The 22,850-nt window shown below is 41.5% G+C and overlaps 1 protein-coding gene across 2 annotated transcripts in view; it reads left to right on the top strand.

Annotated features, from left to right (window-relative positions):
* Positions 1-16,168, top strand: part of LOC147034867 (ovochymase-2-like) — a 72,909-nt gene extending 56,741 nt beyond the window's left edge. For both annotated transcript variants that reach the window (XM_085890409.1, XM_085890411.1), the window contains 7 exons: positions 4,504-4,644; positions 5,080-5,236; positions 8,885-9,024; positions 9,214-9,348; positions 9,486-9,722; positions 10,045-10,207; positions 16,010-16,168. In XM_085890409.1, coding sequence (XP_085746535.1) covers positions 4,504-4,644; positions 5,080-5,236; positions 8,885-9,024; positions 9,214-9,348; positions 9,486-9,722; positions 10,045-10,178 — 944 coding nt within the window. In that variant the 3' untranslated portion in view covers positions 10,179-10,207; positions 16,010-16,168. The remainder of the gene's footprint in view (positions 1-4,503; positions 4,645-5,079; positions 5,237-8,884; positions 9,025-9,213; positions 9,349-9,485; positions 9,723-10,044; positions 10,208-16,009) is intronic.
* Positions 16,169-22,850: the final 6,682 nt, after the last annotated feature.

Consider the following 22,850-nt stretch of genomic DNA (forward strand, 5'->3'; position numbering starts at 1 on the left):
CCTTGAATACATTTTAAAAGTTAATGGGATTTTGAAGTTCGATTTAAATGATATTTCCCAGGATTGTGTGCGATTGGAAAGCATAACATTATCTTTGCCAACTCTACCTCTTCCTCTCCCTCCCCTCCCCCCTTCCTTGCTCTCTCTCCCCTCCCCATTCCTTGCTCTTTTCCTCCCTCCCCTCCCCTTCCTTGCTCCTCCCCTCCCCCTTCCTTGCTCTTTCTCCCTCCCCTCCTCCTTCCTTGCTCTTCCCCTCCCCCTTTCCTTGCTCTTTGCTCTCACTCCTCCACCTCCACCCTGCCTCACTCTCGCTCCTCCCCTCCCCTCCCACTTCCTTGCCCTCCACCTCCACATTTCCTCACCCTCCCCTCCCCTCCCCTCCCCTTCTTGCCCTTCCTCGCTCTTGCTCCTCCCCCTCTCTCTTCCCCTCCCCCCCCCAAGTGTTCTCATCCCATCAACGAAGTCATCAGTGATATTTGCTCATTGCAAAGAAGTCCCAAAGTTTATATCTGGCACAGTTATAGGTGTGGTCCCTCGGATACAAGGGGGCTTTCACATTTTATATAAAAAAAAAACTGGCACGGTACCCATCTCTGGGTTCGTACGTGTCTCACCTTTAAAGAAGCAATTTTTTTTGAGTGTGTGTTGGTAGAAACTGGAATTTAATCTGAAGTGATGATGAAGACGTACCCTGTGGTACATGTTTAGCTTTATAGACATTGTTGGTCCGCTCAAAGGATGAACTGTTGTTGATTAGAAATATGTTGTGCACAACATGGTACTTGAAAAATGAATTGCCATGGAAACGGCAATTTTTTTAATCTGGAAAATTTGATCTGTCAAGAAGTGTTTTACATGATTGCATGTTGTGCATTCCAAATTTTGGTGTTTTGCAAGTTTTAGATGGCGTTGACCTTGACCTGTGACTGCTTTTGACAAGACTTTACACACATACTACACATTCATACAAATAATCTTTGGAAGTTTCAATCTCGGTAGCAGTGGCGATGCACCATTGGTAATAGCCAGTTGAAATCATGAAATCATGCCACCATAAGTAGTGGAAGTATATAAATAAATTTAAAAAAAAAGTTTCAATCGTATATCTTGAAAAATTATTGATGTTTGGCAATAAAATCACAAAAATATCCCATCTACTATATAAATGGCAGTCCTTCTGTCTGTGTCTGTTTTTTGTGATGAATAAGCTCCGAGACCAGTGAACCGATCTTGATGAAACTTTAGACATGTATAGAACTAACATTCAGCTCCAGGATGCGCTAAGTGGCTCTCCATAAAAATGAAAAAAATATATATTGAAAAAAAAAAAAAATATATATATATATATATATAATAAAATTTCCATTAGAAAAAAAAAATGGCTTTTGAAAAGTGTGCCGGCATATTAATCGTAACAAAAGGCTTCATGGTTAAAAACGCTATGGTTTTTTTGAAATACAAAATGTTCATATTCGTTGACTTTTTAAACATACACATTCTCCTCCTGTTATTTGAATTCTTGAACTGCACGCGCACGGCAACAGCTAACTGCTGATCGATCTGCTCATGAAAGAGCCAGGCAAGCGGAGAGACACACACACACACACACACACACACACACACACACACACACACACACACACACACACACACACACACACACACACACACACACACACGGAGAGAGAGAGAGATGTCTTGCTGCTGATAGATCTGCTCATGAACGAGCCAGGCAAGCAGTCGGCTGCAGAGAGAGCGTCGCCTAACTGCAAATAGAGCGTCACACCGATGGGCGAGAGAAGCACAAAACTCGCGTTCCAGCTTTCTAGGTCCGCGTTTTGGCAGGACATCGACAGTTGCCACTGCTGCTAGAAACAGAGTGGCTCAAGGCCGCCTTCAACTATAACCTCTCTGAGGATTACGGCAGCCTAAAGCCTTCCTTCCATAAATCTGAGGAATAAAAGAAGCCTTCCCAATTTTCTCCATACAACTAATGCCTCAGTCTAACTAGCGTGAGGAAAATAGGGCAAATTTCCCGGGTATTCCCGGGTACTTCAGCAAGTTGATTATAAATATAATTTTATGGCATTGGGCTTTGTGCATGCCATGTGGGAGCTTTTGCTATGCTTCCAACCAAGATATGCAAAACCTGAAAAAAAAATTGATTAACTTATTCTATTTTGCACCCTCTTCAAGTGGTACTGAAGCAGTTTATCAATGAGGCCTTTTGATTATGGCTGGTGACTAGTTTTACTGCAGAAGGCCCTCAGACAGAAGGCCTTTGGAGGCCTAAGGGTTTTAATGGGGTCTTCATATACTCTTCAGGGCCTTAAGGGTCTTTCGACTCCACAGGGTCTTCGGAGTCTTATTGGTCTTTAGGGTCTTTGGCTTCTAAAGGGTCTTGGAGTTGAGGGGAGGTATTAGGGGTGTTGAGGGTGTTCTTTTTGGGGGCAGTGGGGGTGGTCTTAAGGGTCTCATGTGTCTCAATGGTCTTGTGGGTGTTCAGGGTCTTGGGGTGTTTAGGGTTTTAAGGTTTGAAATGGTCTGAGTGAATTCAGGGGTCTTTGGGGTGTCGAGGGGTCTAAATGTATGGAGGGTTTTGGAACTTGCACAGATAGATGCACAGCTTATTTTATCATGTAGATATATCAAATTGTCATTTTGGATGCAGGAAGTGACATGCTGCACTAACTTGACAGTTCATTTAGCACAGCAATTGCATGATTATTGCTTCTGCCAAAGCTGCAATTCATGACTAGTCTGGAACAATTGCCCTACTGTAGAGCAGATGGATATGTTGGCTGAACAAAAGGCTGCTTTCTGCATTCTCCCATTCTACTTCCCTCGCTGTTGTATAATTTTTGTTTGGGATTGTGGTGGAGGGTCAGATTTCGGTTTTGTGCTTCTATAATCATGAAAGCTTTTGAAATATTGGAAGTTGCAGGAGCACCTTATCTTTTGTGCAAATTATTTGTCAACAGCATCAGCAATTTCATTTTCAATAAGACCAGTGGGAACACCTCTCAGCATTTAGAGGATAGACCATGGATAAACCCCATGAGGGGAGGGTTAGTTCTTGGGGTATATTTCTCAATTGACCTGTAGACGACCAAGAGAAAAGGGATGTTACTTTTCCCAGAGTTCTCCAGGAAGATATTTCCTCAAGGTCACCAGCTTTGATATTTTCAAGTCAAGCCCAGTGTTCTCATGTCTGCACGTGTGCGCATGATTTGTGTGACGGCTCTTCCACGAGCCTTTGATCCTGTCAAAAAAAACTAAATGTGCTCTTTGTGGTAGCAATCTCACTTTCACTTTGTTTATATTTTAATCTATTTGGATAATTTAATTTAAGCTTTGGAAAGGATTTTCAACATTATTACAATGTAAACTTTAGATGGTTATTTGGCTCGTTTCAAATTTGTGAAACTTTGCTATTTAGTTTGAGTTGCAGCTTCAACAATTTATGCCTTTTCAGGAGTTGCTTTAATGGTCTCAAACTCCAGTTCACAACATTCAAACAACAATGATCTCTGGTCATGCATTTACACTTTTCATCTCGACTCAAAGAATTTTGGAAAGGAACTGTCCATGCCAGATGGCACAATTTATGCAGTAATTTTATTTTATCTTAGAATATATAGTTATTTGTTTCATGAAGCTGTTGATTTCTGGCATTGGGCTTTTTTTTTTTTCGCTTTTTTTTTTTTGTCCAGAGGCCTGTTTCTTATACTGGCGATGACTACTACTTCCAGTCGATCATTTTTGGCAAACCAAAGCTGGTAGTGTATAGCTTTATAGTCGACTTTCTGTATTCCATGTGGCAATAACTTGACATACAGAAAAGGGTACTTAAAACTCCTCTATCTTGACTCCAGTTGTTTGTGTCGGAGAAAGACAGGCGCAACATTAAAAGTGAACTTTAACCTTGTTCAAACAATTCATCTGTGTTTTAGTTGTATCCAAGCATGATTAATGACAGCATCTTAAGATTGTAAGGGAGTCATTGCTCGACTATCTTGCATTGATGTTGGCAGAGACTTGTGCACTTCACTTTTCAATTATGTGAAATGCACTTCTAAATTTTAATTGAAAGACAAAGTTGCTGCTGGACAATATTTGGGTGAAAAAAGGTATGTGAGGTAGGATGAGGAACCAACATTGACGCTATCACGGATGAGTGGTGAGCACGATGGATCAATTATACCTGTGGGCCAAGACAAAAGGTTGTCATCTACCAAGAATTTGTTTCCCAAGTTGTAAGCAAAAAGACTAACCAGATGCATTGTTCTTGCTGCTAATAGCTGGTGCTTTCCAATGATAAGCAGAGCACTGTTTGTGTTTGCATGTTGCCCATTGTTAGTGTGTTCTTATGAGCATTATATTCCAAGAGGGCAATTTTTTAATCCTTCATTTTGACCAAAACTCGAAGTTGGCAATTTTATTTGCTCATATCTGATGAAACAAAGATTAACTGCAGCCTTCATTTTAATTCTTGCTTTGCAGGTCTCTTTTGTGGGCAACTCCATGAACCGGTACTCCTGAACAGCTCTGGCCCAAATGTTCTCGTTAAATTTCGTACAGTTCCTTTGCCACTTGCCACTCCACGAGGCTTTGCTCTCGACTACAATGCACTGGAGAAACCTGGTGAAAGTTGCATCCTGCACTGATTACAGCTTGAATTTTTGGCCAGCTAGATATTTCTGAACTGGTCACATTCATATAAAAATTCCAATGCACTTTGGTCTTTATTTATTATTTTGTTCCCCAAAGTGCAGAGGTGGTTGGGATGATGCTGTGGGTCTATGGTCAACCTGTGTCTAAAATCAGCAAAAATTGTGTGAAGGACAAGCTCATCAGGAATAAGATTGGAGTTTTTGGAGAACCTGGGAAGCAGATTCTCAACTCCTTGCCCACACCCAAATGTCATAGGTTGTTCTAATTTAGACTTTGAGAATCAAGCCCTGGTCATAAGGTTCATTCCCTGTTGTGCCTAAAATCAAGGTCCAATTTCTACATTATGTACTATACACCCAGTGGGTTCATCTCTGGAGAATGTTTCAACCTTGTTCCCTTCTCCAGGAATTGGTGGGAATGTTGCAAATGCTTCAAAGGTGTTGGCAAGTCATTTGGAACCTCAGGAGTATCACTTCCTTTCTGGTTGTCGTGATGAGCTTCTCTTGTCGCCTGGTGACCTCATCTCACCTGGCTTCCCTGACCACTATCCTGACAACACTTAGTGAGTTTGTAATGTGTGGAAATGTTTCCATGAGTTGGTTTAGATTGTTTTCCTCAGTTTCTTAAAGTCTGGTCTCTATTGATCCTGGAGAAACGTACTGTATTTCCTCCAATAAACATCCCAACCCCCCCCCCCCACCCTCTCTAATCACCTCCACCACCTCCAGCAAATGCCCTAGGGCAGATATTGGATTGGGTTCAAGCAGAAAAAAAAATGCTGTGTGGTGTTGGCGTTGATGTTGTCTCCATGTGTGGGTTTCAGAAGTTGGAATGGATTTCTCTCTGGTCTCAAAGTATCTTCCTCCATTTCACTTAGAGGGGAGTACAATTCATGGACAAAGTTGTGAGGTTTTGTTCTGAGAGCTCTTTTCAGGGTTGTCGCTGAGCCCCAGACAGCTTACAACTGCAGTTGGTTTGTATTCATATTTCCAGGGATGGTTTTTAGCTCGCCTGTTCGAAGAAGAGAGAGCTATAGCGATACCCCCGGCATGAGCGTCAGCGTGAGCGTGAGCATGAAAATGTTAAAGTTTTTGGTGCAAGTTATTCCCTTTCTAATGTTTTTATCTACCACACTTTTTTACTGATTACAATATACAAATACATATACTGCTTTAAAATTATTTGGATCAGACTTCACTGCAATGCTTTATAAAAAAGTATTATTAGACTCGTCTTTTAAAAACGATAAATGTATAAACAGGTGAGCATTGGGTGGCTTTGACACCAGCTCTGGTTAACATCCCAGTGAGGTTTTCATCATCCCCGTTGCTCCAAGATATTTTCGCTTCATTTTTGAGGTCTTCTTATTTGGTCATTTTCTTTACTTCTACGTTTAGGCTGAAATAGCTGGCAACTGATGCCTCATTTAGTAATGCTGCTTTTTTGTTTTTTGGGGGGTTTTTTTGGTACCGAAGTGCTATCTATATTCAGGTGCAGTGCTTGATTTTCTATGTTTAAGCTCGATGGGGTCATCAGTTCTTTCATGAGAATTATTTTCAATTGTCACTTTTGATTCATATTACCATGAGTTTTCTGGGACTAGGATATTTAAGTTTTTTTTGTTTTTTTGTTTTTTTTTTCAGATGTGCTAAATGGATTACTTTACCAACCCTATTGTGCCTTTGTGTGTGTGCAGTTGTTCTGACATCAGGTTTTTTTTTAATACATCCTGTTTGGAGGTGGCTTATATTGTTTCTACCTTGTATAACCTACACTTGTCTGATTGACACAGTCCTGACATTTTCTTAAAGCCATTCCTGTTGTGTTCCTGATCATGGGCATTTTTAATTTGTTCTCTGACTCAGTTGAGCTGACCTTTTTGTCTATGCCCAATCTGTCCAACTTTTTTTTTTCTTTTTCCCTTTTTTTATTAATCTTTCTGCTCTTTAGTTGTTCTCCCAGTTGGCGGTGTATATTTGTTGATCTTTCGCTTTATATTTTTTATTTCGTATTTTTTGCAATCGGGCTGTATTCATTGCTGTTTTGGTTTCATGTGTGATTTCTAACATTTGCACCTGTCTTTTGAAAAATTTTGCGTGGTGGGTTCGGGATACCTTCTCTGGCTTTCTTTGTGTTTGCTTTCAAATTGGATTATGTAGTCTGTTGAACTTTTCACGTATACAGCCAATCCAACAGTAGTCATTCTGTGCACTGGGTTGAGTTCCATCAGGCTGCTTCATATTTCTCGTCTTGGGGTGCAACTTTTTTATTTTTATTATTATTATTATTATTATTATTATTATTTTGGATGGTGAGTTTCCTTGTTTTGATACCTTGTGTATTATTCCACAATTGTGGAATACTGTTATTGCTAGTTTGTTTAATTTTGTTTCGTTGGATAAGATATGTTTTCAGGATCAGTCTTGTTTTATGCAAGTATTCTTTGGAAGTTGTTTTGTGCATTTGTTTGTGACTTATTTGGTGCTCTTCTACTCTGAAGTATTTGCATAATGCTTCGTTATATCGTTCCTGTGTTATATTTAGGTAAATTTTGATCTCATTTTTTTTTTTGTTGTTAATTTACCTTGTAAGATCATATGGTTTGTGTGGTTGTGTTGTCTGAAAAAAAATCATATTAAAAAAATGACATGAGACTGAAGAGAAACTGACCTCGAAGAAGTAAATTAGGCTAGTTGGCCTAACATTAATGTGGTGCATTCCCCAGTTAATTTTTCTTTCAACTTTAACCATTGATCATCCTGATGGTTTACTAAAGCCTAAATAACATTATCTTAATATGGTCACCCAACTTGTCTTTCACTAAAAGCAGCATCCATCTATCCATGTCTGTCATTCTATTTTAAAGGGTTCCTGCTGTCTTATAATAATAAATATTTGTCAAGTTGGAAAGCTAATAAACAGTTTACCTGCAGTTGGAATTGCAACAAATAAAAATTAAGAGCAAGACAACCAAAAACAGCAGCATGTTATATAAGATCCCTTTTTCACATGTTTCACTTCATTTTACGTGGACAGGATTGAAAAAAAATAAACACCTCTTCCCCCCCCCCCCAAAAAAAAAAATGCTTCCTCGTATCTAATAAGTGCCCCCTCCTGGAGGGGGTTGAAAAAAAATGTCCAGGGTCTTTATTTGAGGAAATGCAGAATTGGTCTAAAAGGAATAATTTGAGATGAGTTCTGATAAGATGTCAGCAAAAAACCGTCAATGTAAAAAAACAATTCGATACAGACAAGGCTCAGGGAAGAGAAGAACATAAAACAGATCAGGATGCATGGGGTGGACAATGGTGGAATGGGGGTAGAAAATATGGTTTTGGATGGGGGTGATCTGAGATTGCAGTGAACTGCTGTCTTGAAGACCTGGAGGAAAGGGTGAGGTCAAAGAGAATGTGGAAGTTGTTTCCACAGGCAAGAAAAAATAAACTGAGTGTTGGTGTGCAGTGATTCTGGATTTTCGGAGTTTCACCAGAAGGGGAGTGCTGGTTCCCCCATTTGAGGCAAGTCATGGAAAGAACCGAGTGCAAGACAGGAATGGAGACAGACAAAGATAGTCTGTGATTATAAAAGTGATATACCCATAGACTCTGCTTCATCGTGTGAGATTCCAATGATATCGAAGGCCTTGGTTTCCACAGTGTGTAGCTGAGCAAGGTGAGGCAGGAGCACCAGCCCTGAGGGGAGAGCAGTACTCCAAGCTGCATGTGAAAAGCCTTGTAGGTAGACAAGAATGCAGGTGTGCTCATGAAGGTCTTTGCATGATGGCGCATGCCCAGCCAGCGAGACCAACTTTGATGACCAACTTAAAAATTTGTTTCTCCCAAGAAAGATCATCGCTGATAATGAGACCCAAAGTTTCAGTGACCAAACTTCTTCAAGTGATTAAGGAAGTAGATGGGAGGGTTTCCTAGACGAGATTGATAGATATAGGGAAAGAGATATATTTATTTATTTCATCAAATGTTTTCAACTTATTTCTTTAAAGAGAGTTGCATATTGATCCATTTACTTTCCAACAATGATGTGGGATATCAAACCACATTGGTAGCTGCTGTTGACTCATAACTGCTTTTATTTGGATGAAGTGGTGAAAGTGTGATTGTGTAAGCCTGCTTTTTCAGCTTTTTGTTTATTGCTGTGTTATTAGTGTCTGCTCTTCCACTTCCACTTCCCATTCACCTTGGATGTCCAGCTGCTCATGGAGGATTGTGGCACCTCGGTCATCTGTTGTGAAGCTGCTTTTCCTCGACTTTTCTCTGCCAGGAGGCAATGGCAGCTGCTCTGACTCATTGTTAGTCTTTGAGGGTGTTTGGCTGAAGCCCATCAAAATAGGTGCTCCTCTTGTTTTTGTGGGACATTGATGTTTAAGTGGTGGAATTTTTCAATCTTCACCCAGAATTTTGATTTATGAAAGAAACCGTTGTGTTGCAAGATCTTTTCAAAAGAGATGGTTCTCAAATGTCGCATAACTTGTTTTCCAAGCAAACTGTGTTTATCTGTTCCATTTCTTTCTCACAACAGCTGAGCTTTGTGGCCCAAATTTACCTCCACCAATAACCTCTCATGGTCCAGAGGTGTTATTGGAGTTTCAGTCTGATGATGTTGGCTCTACCCCTGGCTTTCGTTTGCGGTATTCCTTTGTCACCATGCCTAAGGGTGGGTAAGGTCAACTTGGACCTTGATGTGAAATGAGGAAATGGTTTGATTATTTTATTGAAATTTAAAATGTTTTGACTGGATATGCTTTTCCACCTTCTGATGCATATTTTCTCCTCTTCTTGTTTGGCTTCAAGTTTGTGAACGCTTGGAAGTGCTAAATGCTGATCAGCCTGGAACTTTGAGTTCTCTTGGCTTCCCTGAGGCCTACCCAGGCAGGCTGCATTGTGCATGGCTCTTCTTTGTTGATCCAAGCAGTGGCATGCAACGTGTGAGAGTTCATTTGTTTACTGTGGAGCTGGATGGGAGTCAGGGTTGTCAAGATGGATCTCTGACTTTCTATGATGGCCCTGACCCATCAGCTCCTCTCCTTGGTATGTTCATAAATTGACGAGATTTTTATAAATCACCTCAAATGTAATTCCAAGTGAAATATAATTTTGTCTGAAGTAATTATTTTATTTTTATGAGTAAAACTACAAAATTGTGAAATTAATTGGGGTCTGTTGTGAAGCATTGATCAACAGCTTGCTCACCCCTCCCCTTTAGGAGGGGGTTGAAAAGATACCATCCAGGGTCTTTATCAATGACTGACATTCTCTCATATTATTAAATTTTTCATTTTTTCCTTCAAAAGCTGTTTTTTGTTGTTGTTTCTTTTTATTGTTTTTGTATTTGTTATTTTTTTATCCATAGGTAAGTATTGCAACACAAGTCATCCTTCAAAGGTTGAATCTTCTGGAAAACTTCTCCTCCTCGAATACAAAGGCAGTGGTACTCGGATGGGGCATGGCTTCAGTGTGAATTATCAGTCCTTTGCCACTGATTGACCAACTTATGATGACAACCCTGAGCACTGGTAAAGAGTGTTTGATTTGGGACTAAACTTGAAGTTTTTTTGGTTATTTTTTTGTATACATTGTCGAGGCTTGTATGAGAGAACACAAATGCACAGTAAGGGGGGCATGAGACTACAGGGTGGGAGTGGGAAGGATAAAGCAGTGGGAAACAGACATTGAGATCTGTGGAAGGGAGAGGGATGGGGCGGGGAACATGGGGAATACAAGATGGACATTACAGGGACTTTCAGGAAGGAAAGCAGGGAATTTGAAGGAGGTGGGCTTGGGTGGATTATCGGGGGTAGAAAAGATCGAGAATTTGGATGTGGGATGATAAGAGGTGGTGGTGGTGGTGAACAGCTGTTTTGAAGGCCTGGAGGGAAGAATGGGATTGAAAAGTGAGGGTGTTTATTCCAAAGGTGGGAAAAAAAAGAGGAATGACATGGTGGACTTTCAGAGAGACATGGTGAGAGTGAGATTTGTCCAGATTGAAAGACTTGGACCAGTTTGTGATTTTACCCAGATCTGCAGTGAGCGAAGAAGCTCTGAGGGATGACAGATAGTATAGCAGAGGGTGGAGTCATCGGCAAAGAGAAAAAAGAGGATTTTCCAGAGTCTGAGAGATCATTGATGAAAACCAGAAAAAGAACGGCCCATAACGCTACCTTGAGGAACTCCAGCCTTGTCAGTAAGAGGGGATGAAAGAACTCAATTGAAGGCCACACATTGGCCACAAAAGGAGAGGAAGTCTGCGAGCCATGAGTGGAGATGGCCTTGGATACCATTGGAAGAGTTTGGTGAGCAGGGCAGAATGCCAGACCGTGTCAAAAGCACACGATATGTCTGGGGATATGGCTCTGATTTAATGTCTGCATTGAGAACCTCCATCCATTATTGGGAGAGCAGTCGCAGCATATCCAGGGTAGAGTGACCTGGTCTGAAACCAAATTGAAGGTTAGAAATCAAGCCATTGGAGAAGAGGAAGGATTTGATGTCTGAAGCGATGATGGATTCCATAACCTTGCTGATGATTGGGAGAAGTCTGATTGACTGTAGTTGCAGGGATCTGTTTTGCACCTTTTTATGCAGGGCAGTGATATTTGCAGATTTCCAAGCAGATGGCACATGACCTTTGGCAATGAGAGAGTGAATAGAACAGAGGATGAGCAAGAGCAGATGAGCAGGTTTTTAGGACATGTGGGCTGATGCCGTCTGGACCGGTTGCAGAATGTGAGTTCAGGTTTGACAACAAGCTCTCCACCTTGTCAGGAGAAAATGTCACATAGTCCAAGGACAGTTGGGTGCGACTGGTAAGGTGGGTAGAGAAAGTGATGACTTTGGACACAACATTTAGCTGCAAACATCGAGTTTTGGCATTCAGCCTTTTCACGTGTGGTATCAGCCGTGCAGCCATTTGAGGTAAGGGAGGGGATGGAGGAGGAACAACACCAGAAACAGATTTGATTAGACACCACCAGGATTTTGAGGGGGGAGAGATTTGTAAGTACGGACTTGATCTTATAAAGATGCTGTTTTCTGGCTCTCCTGAGGGTAGATACACACTTATTCTGAGCTTTATGGAAGGAACTGAGATTACACTCAGTTGGGTTTGCTTTCCATGAGGCAAAGGCAAGTTGTTTCAGTACAACTGCCTCACCACAAACTTCAGTGAACCAAGGGTGGGAGGAAGGGTAGGACAACTGAAGACTAGAGGGGATAAATCTGGGCATGACTGAGAGCAAGTTTCTTTGAAATAATTCCCAGGATGAGTTGATGTTGGTGAAAGTAGCAATAGGAGACCAGTCTATAAGTTTGATGGCTGCTTGGAGACACTGCCAGACTCGACGGTGGTAAGGTTGTTCTCTGGTAATAGCCAGAGAGATGTCCACTTTGACAAGGACGTGGTCAGAAGAAACGATTGGAGCGGAGGAAGAGCAGCAGATATTGTCAGGGAAATTTGTCAAAATCAGATCCAGAAGAAATGGAGTACCATTGGTTGAGATCCGGTTAGGGAAGTTGACCGATTGAGTCAGTCCAATGAGTCGCAGAAAGCTTTTGCTGAAGTGCCATGACAGGTGAGAGAGGTACCCACACTTCGCCAACTGGCGTGATAACAATTGAAGTCACCACTTATGAGGAAGAGAGTTTGGATGAGAAGATAGAAGTTGGTCCATGTTTTCGGATGGTGAGGTGGACGGTGAGATGGAGTCTTCACTGTTAGGTGGACGGTTCAGCACACATATAAACATGAGGTGGGAGTGGAGGGGAAGCTGAGGCCAGAGGTATTCCTGGGAGTGTGAGGGAGTGAGGGCAGTGTATGGAGAGTGAGGAATAGTCTTTGATGAAGAGAGCAACTCCTCCACCAGGACCAGGCTCAGGTCTCAAACCGGAGGAGGGAGTAACCTGGGAGAGATACTTGGGAGGAAAGTTTCTGTTAGGCAGATTATGTCTGGTTTGTCAGTGGCAACCTGTCTGGAAAGATCTGAAAGGTTTGAGCGAAGGCCCTAGATATTTGAGGTCCACACTTTTAATGAAGAGGGATGGGAGGAGGCTTTGTGTGCTGGGGGTGGGAGTTGATGGGGAGGTTCGGAGGGTTGTTCAAAGAGTGTGGGGGATTGCAGAATCACTAGGGGAGGGGGCCAGATGAGGAAAAAAAGCTCTCTGGTGCTGGGGGAGATGGTGGACAAGAGAGGAGGAAGATGGTAGTTGAGGATTTGAGGAGGTGGATTGAAGAAATGGAGGTGTGAGGAAGTGGAAGGAGGCAGCTTTGTGGTTGAGAGGGGGCAACTTTGAGGGGGAGGGAGTTTAGAGGGGGAGAGAAGGGTGTGTGAGGGGGTTAATGGTGGGAGAAGGGTGAAGGGGGAGTTTTTGAGAGAGGTGAGAGGGAGGCTGTGAGGGAGAAGTGTGTGATGGTTGCTTTGAGAGGGAGGTGTGAGGGTGGTTAATGGTGGGAGAAGGGTGAGTGGGGAGAGTTGAGGGAGAAAGGTGAGGGGGAGATTTTGAGAGAGGTGAGAGGGAGGCTGGGAGGGAGAAGTGTGTGATGGTTGCTGTGAGAGGGGTGAGTTGGCACTGAAAATGGAAAAAAAGAATGGTTGATGGAAAAAAAGAATGATTGTTTTTTTAAGTTTTAGGTCAGAGATGCAATTAAACACGTGTCTTGGTGCATGCAATGAAGGTGAATTCAGAGAAAGGAGAGGAGAAATGCTGTAACAGTTGGATTTTTTTAGGCAAGGTATGTAGGAAAGGTCGAATTGAGAGCAGTCTGTTTAAATAGTCGAAGAGTAGTGCATTGTGATAGAGTAAAGAGTACCAGACATGTCAAAGAGGAAGATGAAGCATTATAAGAGATCGTTTTTATTATTATTATTATTATTATTATTATTATTATTATTATTATTATTTTTTGCGAGTTTTCATCAGCTTGTCATGGAAGTGTTGTCGACAAAATCATGAGGTGAATGGTGAAATTGGATCGGTAAACGTAGGAGGTGTAAATGGATCACGTGGTTACGGGAGAAGCACTTGGCTATTGGAGGTGTATCGTTAAAAGTGAAATTATTTATTTTAAATAAGGATTGTGTAACATTTGGAAAAGGGAAGGTTCAAGTAAAATGGTGGAAGTGTGTGGTGAATTTGGAACGGTAAACGCAGTGTCAAGCTGCTGGGTCGATGAAGAGTAGAGAGAGACGTGTGGAGATCGAAAGGATACAAGGACGATTATCATATTTTGATGTATATTTGAACTTTGTCTCGTTCTTATCAGTTGGTGCCTTTGAAAAGTATTCACACCCCTTGACTTCTGTCACATTTTGTTGTTACATACAGCTTGAATTTATAATGGATGAAATAAAAAAAAAAAATTGTCACCCATCTGCCGACTCGTTGTGAACAAAAGTTGGATTTTTTTTATTTCAACCAACACCCATGTGTTGACAGACTGGTCCCTATGGCTTAATATCCCTCCAATGATGGCACAGTGCACATTGGTGCTTTGCCATGCCTGAAAAACACCAAGTTGGCAGTTCATAGCTCGAGATTCCAACGCAGGCGAGACAGCTCAAGGCGAGTGCACCTCCCTCTTGGCTGTGCTGCAAACTATTGTGCACAATGGACTGTCTTTTGAGTCTGGATGAGTCAGACATTTTGTACAATCCCTTTTTGAACTCTGAAAGTGAATTGTATTTAACTAGCAGAGTACCTGCCCTATGGGTGATCTTGTTCAAAGCATGCAACAAGTCCTTCCATTGCATACCTTTATTTGGGAGGTGTATCGGCAAAAAAATTTGCCTCTTGTTCATTGCCTCTACTAATGAGCAATTTGCAGCAAAAAAAGAATAAACTTATCAAATAACGAATATAGATTCTCTTATTCACTGCCTACCTATACTGATGAACAATTTGCAAATGGAGGGGAAAAAGAATAAATAAAGATTAATTCCCACCTCTTCTTAAAAGCTGCCTGGAACTTGATGCAGGAGGAGGCCATACTTGGACCTGATGCTGCGAACATTGAAATTCAAAACACCTCTTGCTGTGTAAACTTTAAGTTATCTGTTGCATTCAGTAACTATTCTCCTTATAAATAATAATGGTTTAATCACAGCTTTTATTTCCAAGTCGTCACAGCATGGCGGTTTTTCCTCAAATGCCATCTCTCTCCAAGCACCACCAACACTGACAAAACTGACCGTTACTTCTGTTCCTGATGACATCACTGCCATTTTGCAAACGTGTAAATTGTAAACATGACGTCACCACCATGTAATTGAAAACCTCGCTATGGAATGCAAAACCTCCCCCACTGTAATTCAAAACACCTCACTGCATTGGACAGGAATGGGGACATTGGGGACAGGAATGCTGTTCTGTGAATGAACACTTGTAATACCCTCCCCCACCTGGAGGTGGTGCTGCACGATACACATTTACATGGATAATTTGTGTTCTCCCTCTCACCCCCACCCCCCCCCCCCAAGACCACCGGCAAAGATAGATATACGCCTTTACATTAATTGGGGTCATGCTGATCCTACGTAGCAAGTCTGGATGGAATCAGACCAGAACTGTAGGAGTAGCATGACAAACACACAAGCAAACCTCCAAACACCGGTCCGTGTATTGTAATAAGGATTTTAAATGCTGGAATTCTAAACACAGGTAATTTTCAATGTATTTAGAAATATTTGGCATGCTTGGTGGTAACCTTGAAGGAGTCATTACCTTTTTCTTTTTCATGTTTTTTTTTTTTTAATTATATTTATGAATATTACTGCAACTACTATTCCAAGAGTTCTTCATTATTCGTGAATAGAAACTGCTCTCAAATGATCAATGACCAAATATCAATTGTAAGTTCCATTCATCATAAGATTTATTAATAACTCATTGTTTGTATGCAGCCTGTGGCTAAGGGTAAGCATCAGTTTTCAGAGGTGTGGCAGTGCTGCTGATGCAGTTCCCCCTGTAGGTTGTCACAGGAATTTGGAATGCTTCTGGGTGCTGGTGATAACGACCTTACTCTTCAGAAAAGAACTAATAAATAAACTGAGTATAGTATGATGTCATGATTTTTCTTTTTTTCATATCATTTTTTGTAATTGAGCTAATTTTTGATTTGTTGCCTCTACAACGGCATATTGAGGCTGAGCTGTAACCTTTGTTCAGTTGAACATCTTGTGATGTGAGATTGAGACACTAGTTTTCCAACAACTCAATGTTAGCAGGTCGAGTCATTACAGTTACACTTGTTTGTAGAGCAATTCCATTTGATATGCAATGCTTGCTTTACATTTAAATTGACCTGAGGCTGTCTTCTTTCATAGATAGTGAGATTGTGTGAAGATTGGACACTCGCTCTGCTCCTTCACAATTGCACAAACCACCCCAATAGCTGTACATGTCGCAGCCATGCTTGTTTGAAATGGTGTTTGTAAAATCAACTGGTTTTCTCTTATTTTTTTAATCCAATGTGTGAATTCATAGGGAGCTCCATGCTTTCCCCAGATGTACATTTATAAAATGAATTCTCAAATGAAATAAAATTTTATTTCCACAATCTTATTGGCTCATGTTTTTTTTGGGGGGGGGGCGTCAGTAGCTGCAAATATGTACAAGTTGATAACTTGTCCTTAATTGGTACCCTTTGCTATTTTTGCTATTTTTGCTTTTGAGTAACTGCCAGTGTTTAATTAGCAATGGAAGTTCAAATTTGGCCAGTCTTCCTGAAAGGTTGAAAAATTTGCCTTTTATATCCAAGTACATTTCCTAAAAAAAATATTCTGCAGCCACAGCAGATGAAGCAAGAAGATCTAATGTCTATTCCATAATTAAAAAAAAAATATATGTTCCAGTTTTGCTTTAAAAATAAAATACATGGAAATGTGGCTGCATCACCTCGTGCTTACTCGATTACATTAAGTACGGAGATGGCTAAACTAAACGAAGCAATGCTAATACAGCAGCAGTCATTTCCACAACATCATCAATGATTAGGTAGTTGAGTTTTTGATGACTTTGCACATGCACACAATTTTTCACAAAAATGATTAGTCTGCTGTTTTAATGGCTTAGCAGGTGGGTTCAGCTTTGACGTGCACAGAGCAAAATTGAATTGGTTTGATTTCCTGCCAAAGGTCACAGCTTAAGGTCGATTTTGTGCAATCTATTATAAAAGTAGCTGTACGTGTGTCCATCAGTGCATGAGTTCCACCCATTGGTTGGACAATTTGCCTGATTCCCCCCACCATTTCTGTACTATGCCTGCAAATTTTGGAACCCTTTGTAATGTACTCTTTAGAACTTTAGAATTTACCCTTTGGAACCCTTTGGAATTATCCTTTAGAACCTTTTCTCTCAACAAGCATATTCACTGCAGATGTTGCACAGGTCTTTGCTATTATTTCTAACTATTTTCTCTTGATCTTAAAATTGTGAGCACAGGTGATTGTGATGGGTTTCTAAGAATTCGTTGACGGCATGATAGGGGTGCATAAAATGTTAAATATTCTGCTGTTTCGACGTGGGAATGCCCATGTGCTTTTATGAGTGGGAGGAGGGTGAGAGTATAAACGGGACAACTTTGGCAGATGGAGAGGGTGGATGTTGAGGATTTTTGCTGGAGGAGCCAAGGGGGTTTTGAAAGCTTGAATGTGGGGAAGGCCAAGGACTGAGCCGAACTTGCATGTGTGCATCCGCAACCATATCTCGGACATGTATGGACCAATTTTATTGATACTTGGTGCAAAGACAAAAAATCATAGCATACATATGCATGTCATTTTGTTTCAAGATCAGATCCAAGATGGCCAACTCCTAGACTGGTGTCCATTTTAGTTGTTAAAAAAAAAAAGTAATAAAAACCCTGATGTTGAACACGTCCTCAAGCATTGACCGATGTATAAACTAACTTGGCACACAGTTATCGAATGATGGCTTTCATCAGCACGTCATTTTTTTTTTCTTGAAATCTGATCCAAGACGGCCGACTGGTAGCCATTTTGTTAATGATGCATGATGACTTGGATGTGCCCCTCACTTTATTTTGTGATCTGATCAAAGATGGCTGACTGGGAGACTGGTGGCCATTTTAGTTGTACATAAATATGCGCTCGCCATTTAACTACATACATCAAACTTGCTAAAACAACGGGGCTATGACATTTCGTCTTTTTTTATTTTTTATTTTTATTTTTTAACTTTCTTGTCGAATAGGATTTAATATTGATAAGTGGCCAAAGCTGTCCACAAACAATGAATTTTATAGTCGTCATTGCATATGAAGTACAAGACCTTTAAGTTGGAAGGTGATGGTGCACAGGGTTCCATTGTTGCGGAAGCCAAGTATGGTTCAATTTTGTTCCTCTTATTTAGCTTAATATAGGTAATTTGGATGCAAAAAGTGTTTGTTGTTTGCTGGTTTTTATTTTGCTTTTTTTACATCACCACCTCCCCTTCCATCCCCTCCCTCTTTTCCATGATGTTTAAAAAATAATATCCCAACATCCTTTTTCCACTCCCTACACTGTTGCCCAATCCTCACTTTTTTATCCCTTTTTTTCAGTTTTTCTTATTTGATTGTCCTTTTTTTTTTTTTTCTTCTTTCTTTTCTTTTCTTTTCGGGGCTTGACATGGACGAGTCTTCGATGACATTTGTTGTCTAACCTTCTCGGCTTATGTCACCTTGAATAGGGGACTGGTCTCTGCCCTTCAGTGTTTCTGGTTTCGATTAAATATTCAAAGTAGCTGAACAAGACACTACCACTCCCAATGACAGCAGAGTCTATTTGTATGAGAGGTGGTATTTATTCTCCACAACCATATTGTGCAGTATAATTGACAGCTTGAAATTTAGCAGCGATTCCTTGCATGTGCTTTTAAGCATGCATTACTTTTGTAATTTGCTGTTTGGCATCTTGTGATGTGCAACTCGACTTGGATAAATCATTACACAACTCGATAGCCAGTGAGCATATTGGAAGATTGCCAAATTATTTTCATAATTGGTATTCACTCAAAGGATTTGTGGAAGAGGATACCCAAACTTCCAGCAATCTCAATGTGGATTAAAAACATTTTGGTCGGTAGTCTGTACAATGTGGTCGAGACTGGGCCAGCGTTTACTGTGTTTTCTCGGTAAACCAGGTAATTTGACACAGGAGGAAGCCTTTTGCCCAAACATGCCTGCACACTCAACACAGTAATTCAATGCATAAATACTGCAGATAATATCTTTGTTTCGCTGGTCGGAGAGGCATGAGAATGAGAACAGCAGTGCTGGCATAGGGACATCACAGGTGTATAAATACTGGGTATATTAGAAGGGGTGGGATTGAGTCGTCGTAGGATGATGGATGAATAAATTGACAGTACATTCACTTTTTGGCAAGACAACGAACACTTGCCAAAAACTCTAACATTTCTATTTCATGCAAGCTTGGACACCTCCCATAAGTTCTGGAAAATATGAAAGGTTTTCTTCATTCAGATGTAAAATGATTCTCTCCTGTTTGCAATTTTGGTTCATCGCAAAAGTCAGTCGCAAGTGAGCTGATAGACACGGTAGCAATATTTAGCGATGCTTCAACAAGCAAGTACGTTTGATCGAAGCGAGTGTGCTTCTGGGTTCTTTTTGTTTAGAACCATTCGAGTGTTGTCATGCCAGTGTGACGTCTAATGAGTTCACACAGACTCCATTGTGCCGCAAGCGAGAGCGCGTTTATTTCCACGATGATGCCTTCCCATACGAAATTGTCAACTCGAACAACAGCAACAATGATGTAGCCCAATGCCTTTGTTGCATCTCCCTTTCTTGTAGATAAACGAGCAAAGCAAAAGTTGCTTTATAGTTATAAGGTGCTCATTGATTAACATGCAACAATCAAACTCAGATCGAATAGATCAATAAATTTTAAATGATTGCTTTTAAAAGAAAAAAAAAATTCAGAAATAAAGATCTACACATCTGGGAGGGTTCACGGCCCCACCGCTCCTGGTGGTGTACTTGGCGTTTCTGGGTGATGCAGTGGCTCGAGGCGACACTTGGGGAAACTCCAGGATTCAGATGCACACTGAGACTCATGGGGACTTGAAGCCATTCTCCACTGGGGTGTCCCATTGAGGAACAGGATCATGGACATCATTCACATCTGGGGCAACAAGGGAACAAGAGGGTGGCTGGCTTTTTCAAAAGGGTCAACGTTGGTTGATGGGGAGAGTACACCCGTATACGTTGTTTGTGGTCCTCACCACACTAACGGGAGTTATGATGTGCCTCGATCACACCTGAGATCCAATGCTTTGTATTGGTGCGGTAATATAACACTGTTTCCTGGCTGAAGTGGTGGTTGACCTGACATGGATGACTTGTCGTGATAGTGCTTTTGTTTCTCTTTCTGTGCATCTAAGCATGACCACCATGTGATGGTCATAGTGAGCAGGCTTGAGAAGGGCATGGTTGCAGGGCAGTGTGTTTCTGGGGCATCTCCACATCAGCTGAGCTGGGGACAAGTTTATTCCTTCAATTTGTGTGGTATGATAGTCTAACAGGGCTAAGTGTTTTTTTTTATTTCTTCCAGAGTTTTTTTTAACTGTCTGGATTGTTCTTTATGCCTCTCCAATGGCACTGGAATTTGGGGGCTACAATATTGTGTGTAATGCCATGTACTTTGCAAAAGTGAGAAAATTTGTCTAACATGTATTTACTTCCAGAATCACTTTGCAGCTTCTCTGGAATACCACGTCACCAAAACTGCTGCTTGAGGGCTTCAATCGCATAGCGAGCAGCCGTAATGTCCTTGAGGCAGTCTACCTCCACAACCGTGGAGTATTAGTCTATTATTAACAAGTACTGCTTTGCTTCATAATCAAAAATGTCACTCGCAACTTTGATAAATGGAACATCATGTGTATAAGTTAGCAAGAGGGGCTCCTGTTGTTGAGCTTTGATACTCAGCACACTTGCACCAATTCTGGACCGTTTCTTCAATGTCGGAGTTCATTGAGGACCAGTACATGACTTCACGAGCATGCTGTTTGCACTTGTTCGTTCCCAAGTGAAATTCATGAAACAATGTAAGCATTTTGTGCCTGAGGCTTGTACAAGCAGCATGTGCTGCAAATGCATGGGGGAAGTGAGGAGAGGTGTCCATTTATTTGAGGCTTATGGTCATTGTATACCACTGCTGATTTCTCACATATGTTGTAGTGAAACGCCTCTGTTGCGTGGGCAATTGAGAGCATTTCCTTCTCAATAATGGCGTAACGACACACTATATTGGTTAGGCTGTGTGATGTGAATCCGATGGGGTTGCCATTCTGGAGCAAATGTGCTCCCATGGCATTCTGGCTGGCATCAGCTTGTATTTTGACTGGCTGACTTCTATCGTAGTACTGGAGAATCCGGGCAGAAATACACGCATGCTTCAGTTTTTCACACAATCGCTCCTGAGCTAACTGCCACGTGAATTTCACAAAAGTTTTGCAGAGATTGTGGAGAGGTTTGCTCATGTCGCTTAGTTTGGGGATAAAACTCCCTAAATCCTCTACAACCCCAAGGAAACGCTTGACGCTTTGTCTGGACGTGGCATTTTCTCAACTGCTTCTGTCGAGTGGATCTTGTCGCACTCTCTTCTGCTCTGAGCAGGTGGCCTATGTAAGGGATGGAAAATTTGCGGATCTGGCACTTCCTAAAGTTTAGCTGCAGGTTATAACTTGCAGCCCACTGCATAACTCGCTTCAAGACATAGTCATGGTGTCTGTCAACCAGAAACTCGGATGTCATCCATTCATGCTGTTGCCCATTCAATCCCTTCCAGCATCTGGTTCATAATTTGTTGGAATATCTCAGGAAAGCACTTCGAGCCATGGGAAAGATGCAAACAGTGGTATTTCCCCCACAAGTGTATAGAACATGGTCAAGAATGAGGATGGCTTGTCAAGGCAGATTTGTCTAAATCTGCTGTGGGCATGGAGTACTGAAAAAACCTTAGCTCCAAGGATTTGAGCTAAGACCTGAACAGTTCTCATTGGGTTGTGCTCACGCTTTTTGCACTTGTTAAAATCTTTGGGGTCTACACAGATGTGGACTTTGCTATTGCAAAGAGCTACTACCATGGAACTCACCCACTCAGTCGGGAATTCTACTTTTGTGATGTGACCTTCAGCAACCATCTCTTTTAACTAATCAACTATCTTCAATGCTGCTGGTTGTCTGCGAAGAGGGTGAACTACTCCTTGTGACCCTTCTTCAAGCTTAATCTGATAAGTTCCAGGAAGAGTTCCAGTTGTCTTGGCAACTTCTGGAAACTTAGACACCACTGCTTGCTTTGACCCATCGACGAGACAACTCGAGACAGCTTGTCAAGCCTGAAAATGAGGTCTCGGGCTTCAGGCGTAGCACCTGATATTACATTCTGATGACCTCAAAACTGGCCTTGGAAGTCATGCCTTTGTGAGAGAGAGAGAGGGAGTGTCACTGTACCTATAGGATGAATAATGTTATTTGAGTAAGTTTTCAGAACTTTTTTTTGTAAAGTTTGTAGATTGCCTGCAAGGTGCTGAACTCATTGGTAGTTGTTGAGTTTTAGTTTGTTGCACCTAGCGCCTGTGTCCATCTGGAACCGAGTTGACTGACCCAAGAGTGTGACTGTGCACACTTGTCGCAAATAGCAATGTTATTGCTTGGATGAAAAGTGTAGCTCGTTACAACGTCAAATTCCTGGACTCATTCTTGAGGAGGATATACATGGTCTGCATCAGTCTACATCAAGGAACTTCAGGTTGCGAAGTCTCTTCCGGCACACTGCAAGCCAGTGACCAGGTGTCTTACAGTAATACTGGACACTTGGCCTCACTGTGCGCTGACTGACCACATCTGCTGCAGGAACCTTGTGCTTGTGCACGCTTGACAGGGTTGATTTTACAACATTCAGTATGGTGCTGACCTTGCTCGTTTCCAGATTTGAGAGCTGAGATAAGCATCTCCTCCTGGACTATTCTCATTTGCTTCTGCGAGAGCTCAAGCTGTTGGCCAGTTTCTATGGCTTCAGCCAAAGAGAGCTCCTCTCCCCTATCGAGGTGTTTTTCCTGGACTCTCTTATCATGACTGCCATCAATAATGTAATTGACGAGGATGTCGTCTGGACTTCGGTAATCACAATCCATGAG

Source organism: Eptatretus burgeri, chromosome 1, assembly GCF_056783735.1.
Source record: "Eptatretus burgeri isolate ZD-2024b chromosome 1, Ebu_testis_v1, whole genome shotgun sequence".
Lineage (NCBI taxonomy): Eukaryota > Metazoa > Chordata > Myxini > Myxiniformes > Myxinidae > Eptatretus > Eptatretus burgeri.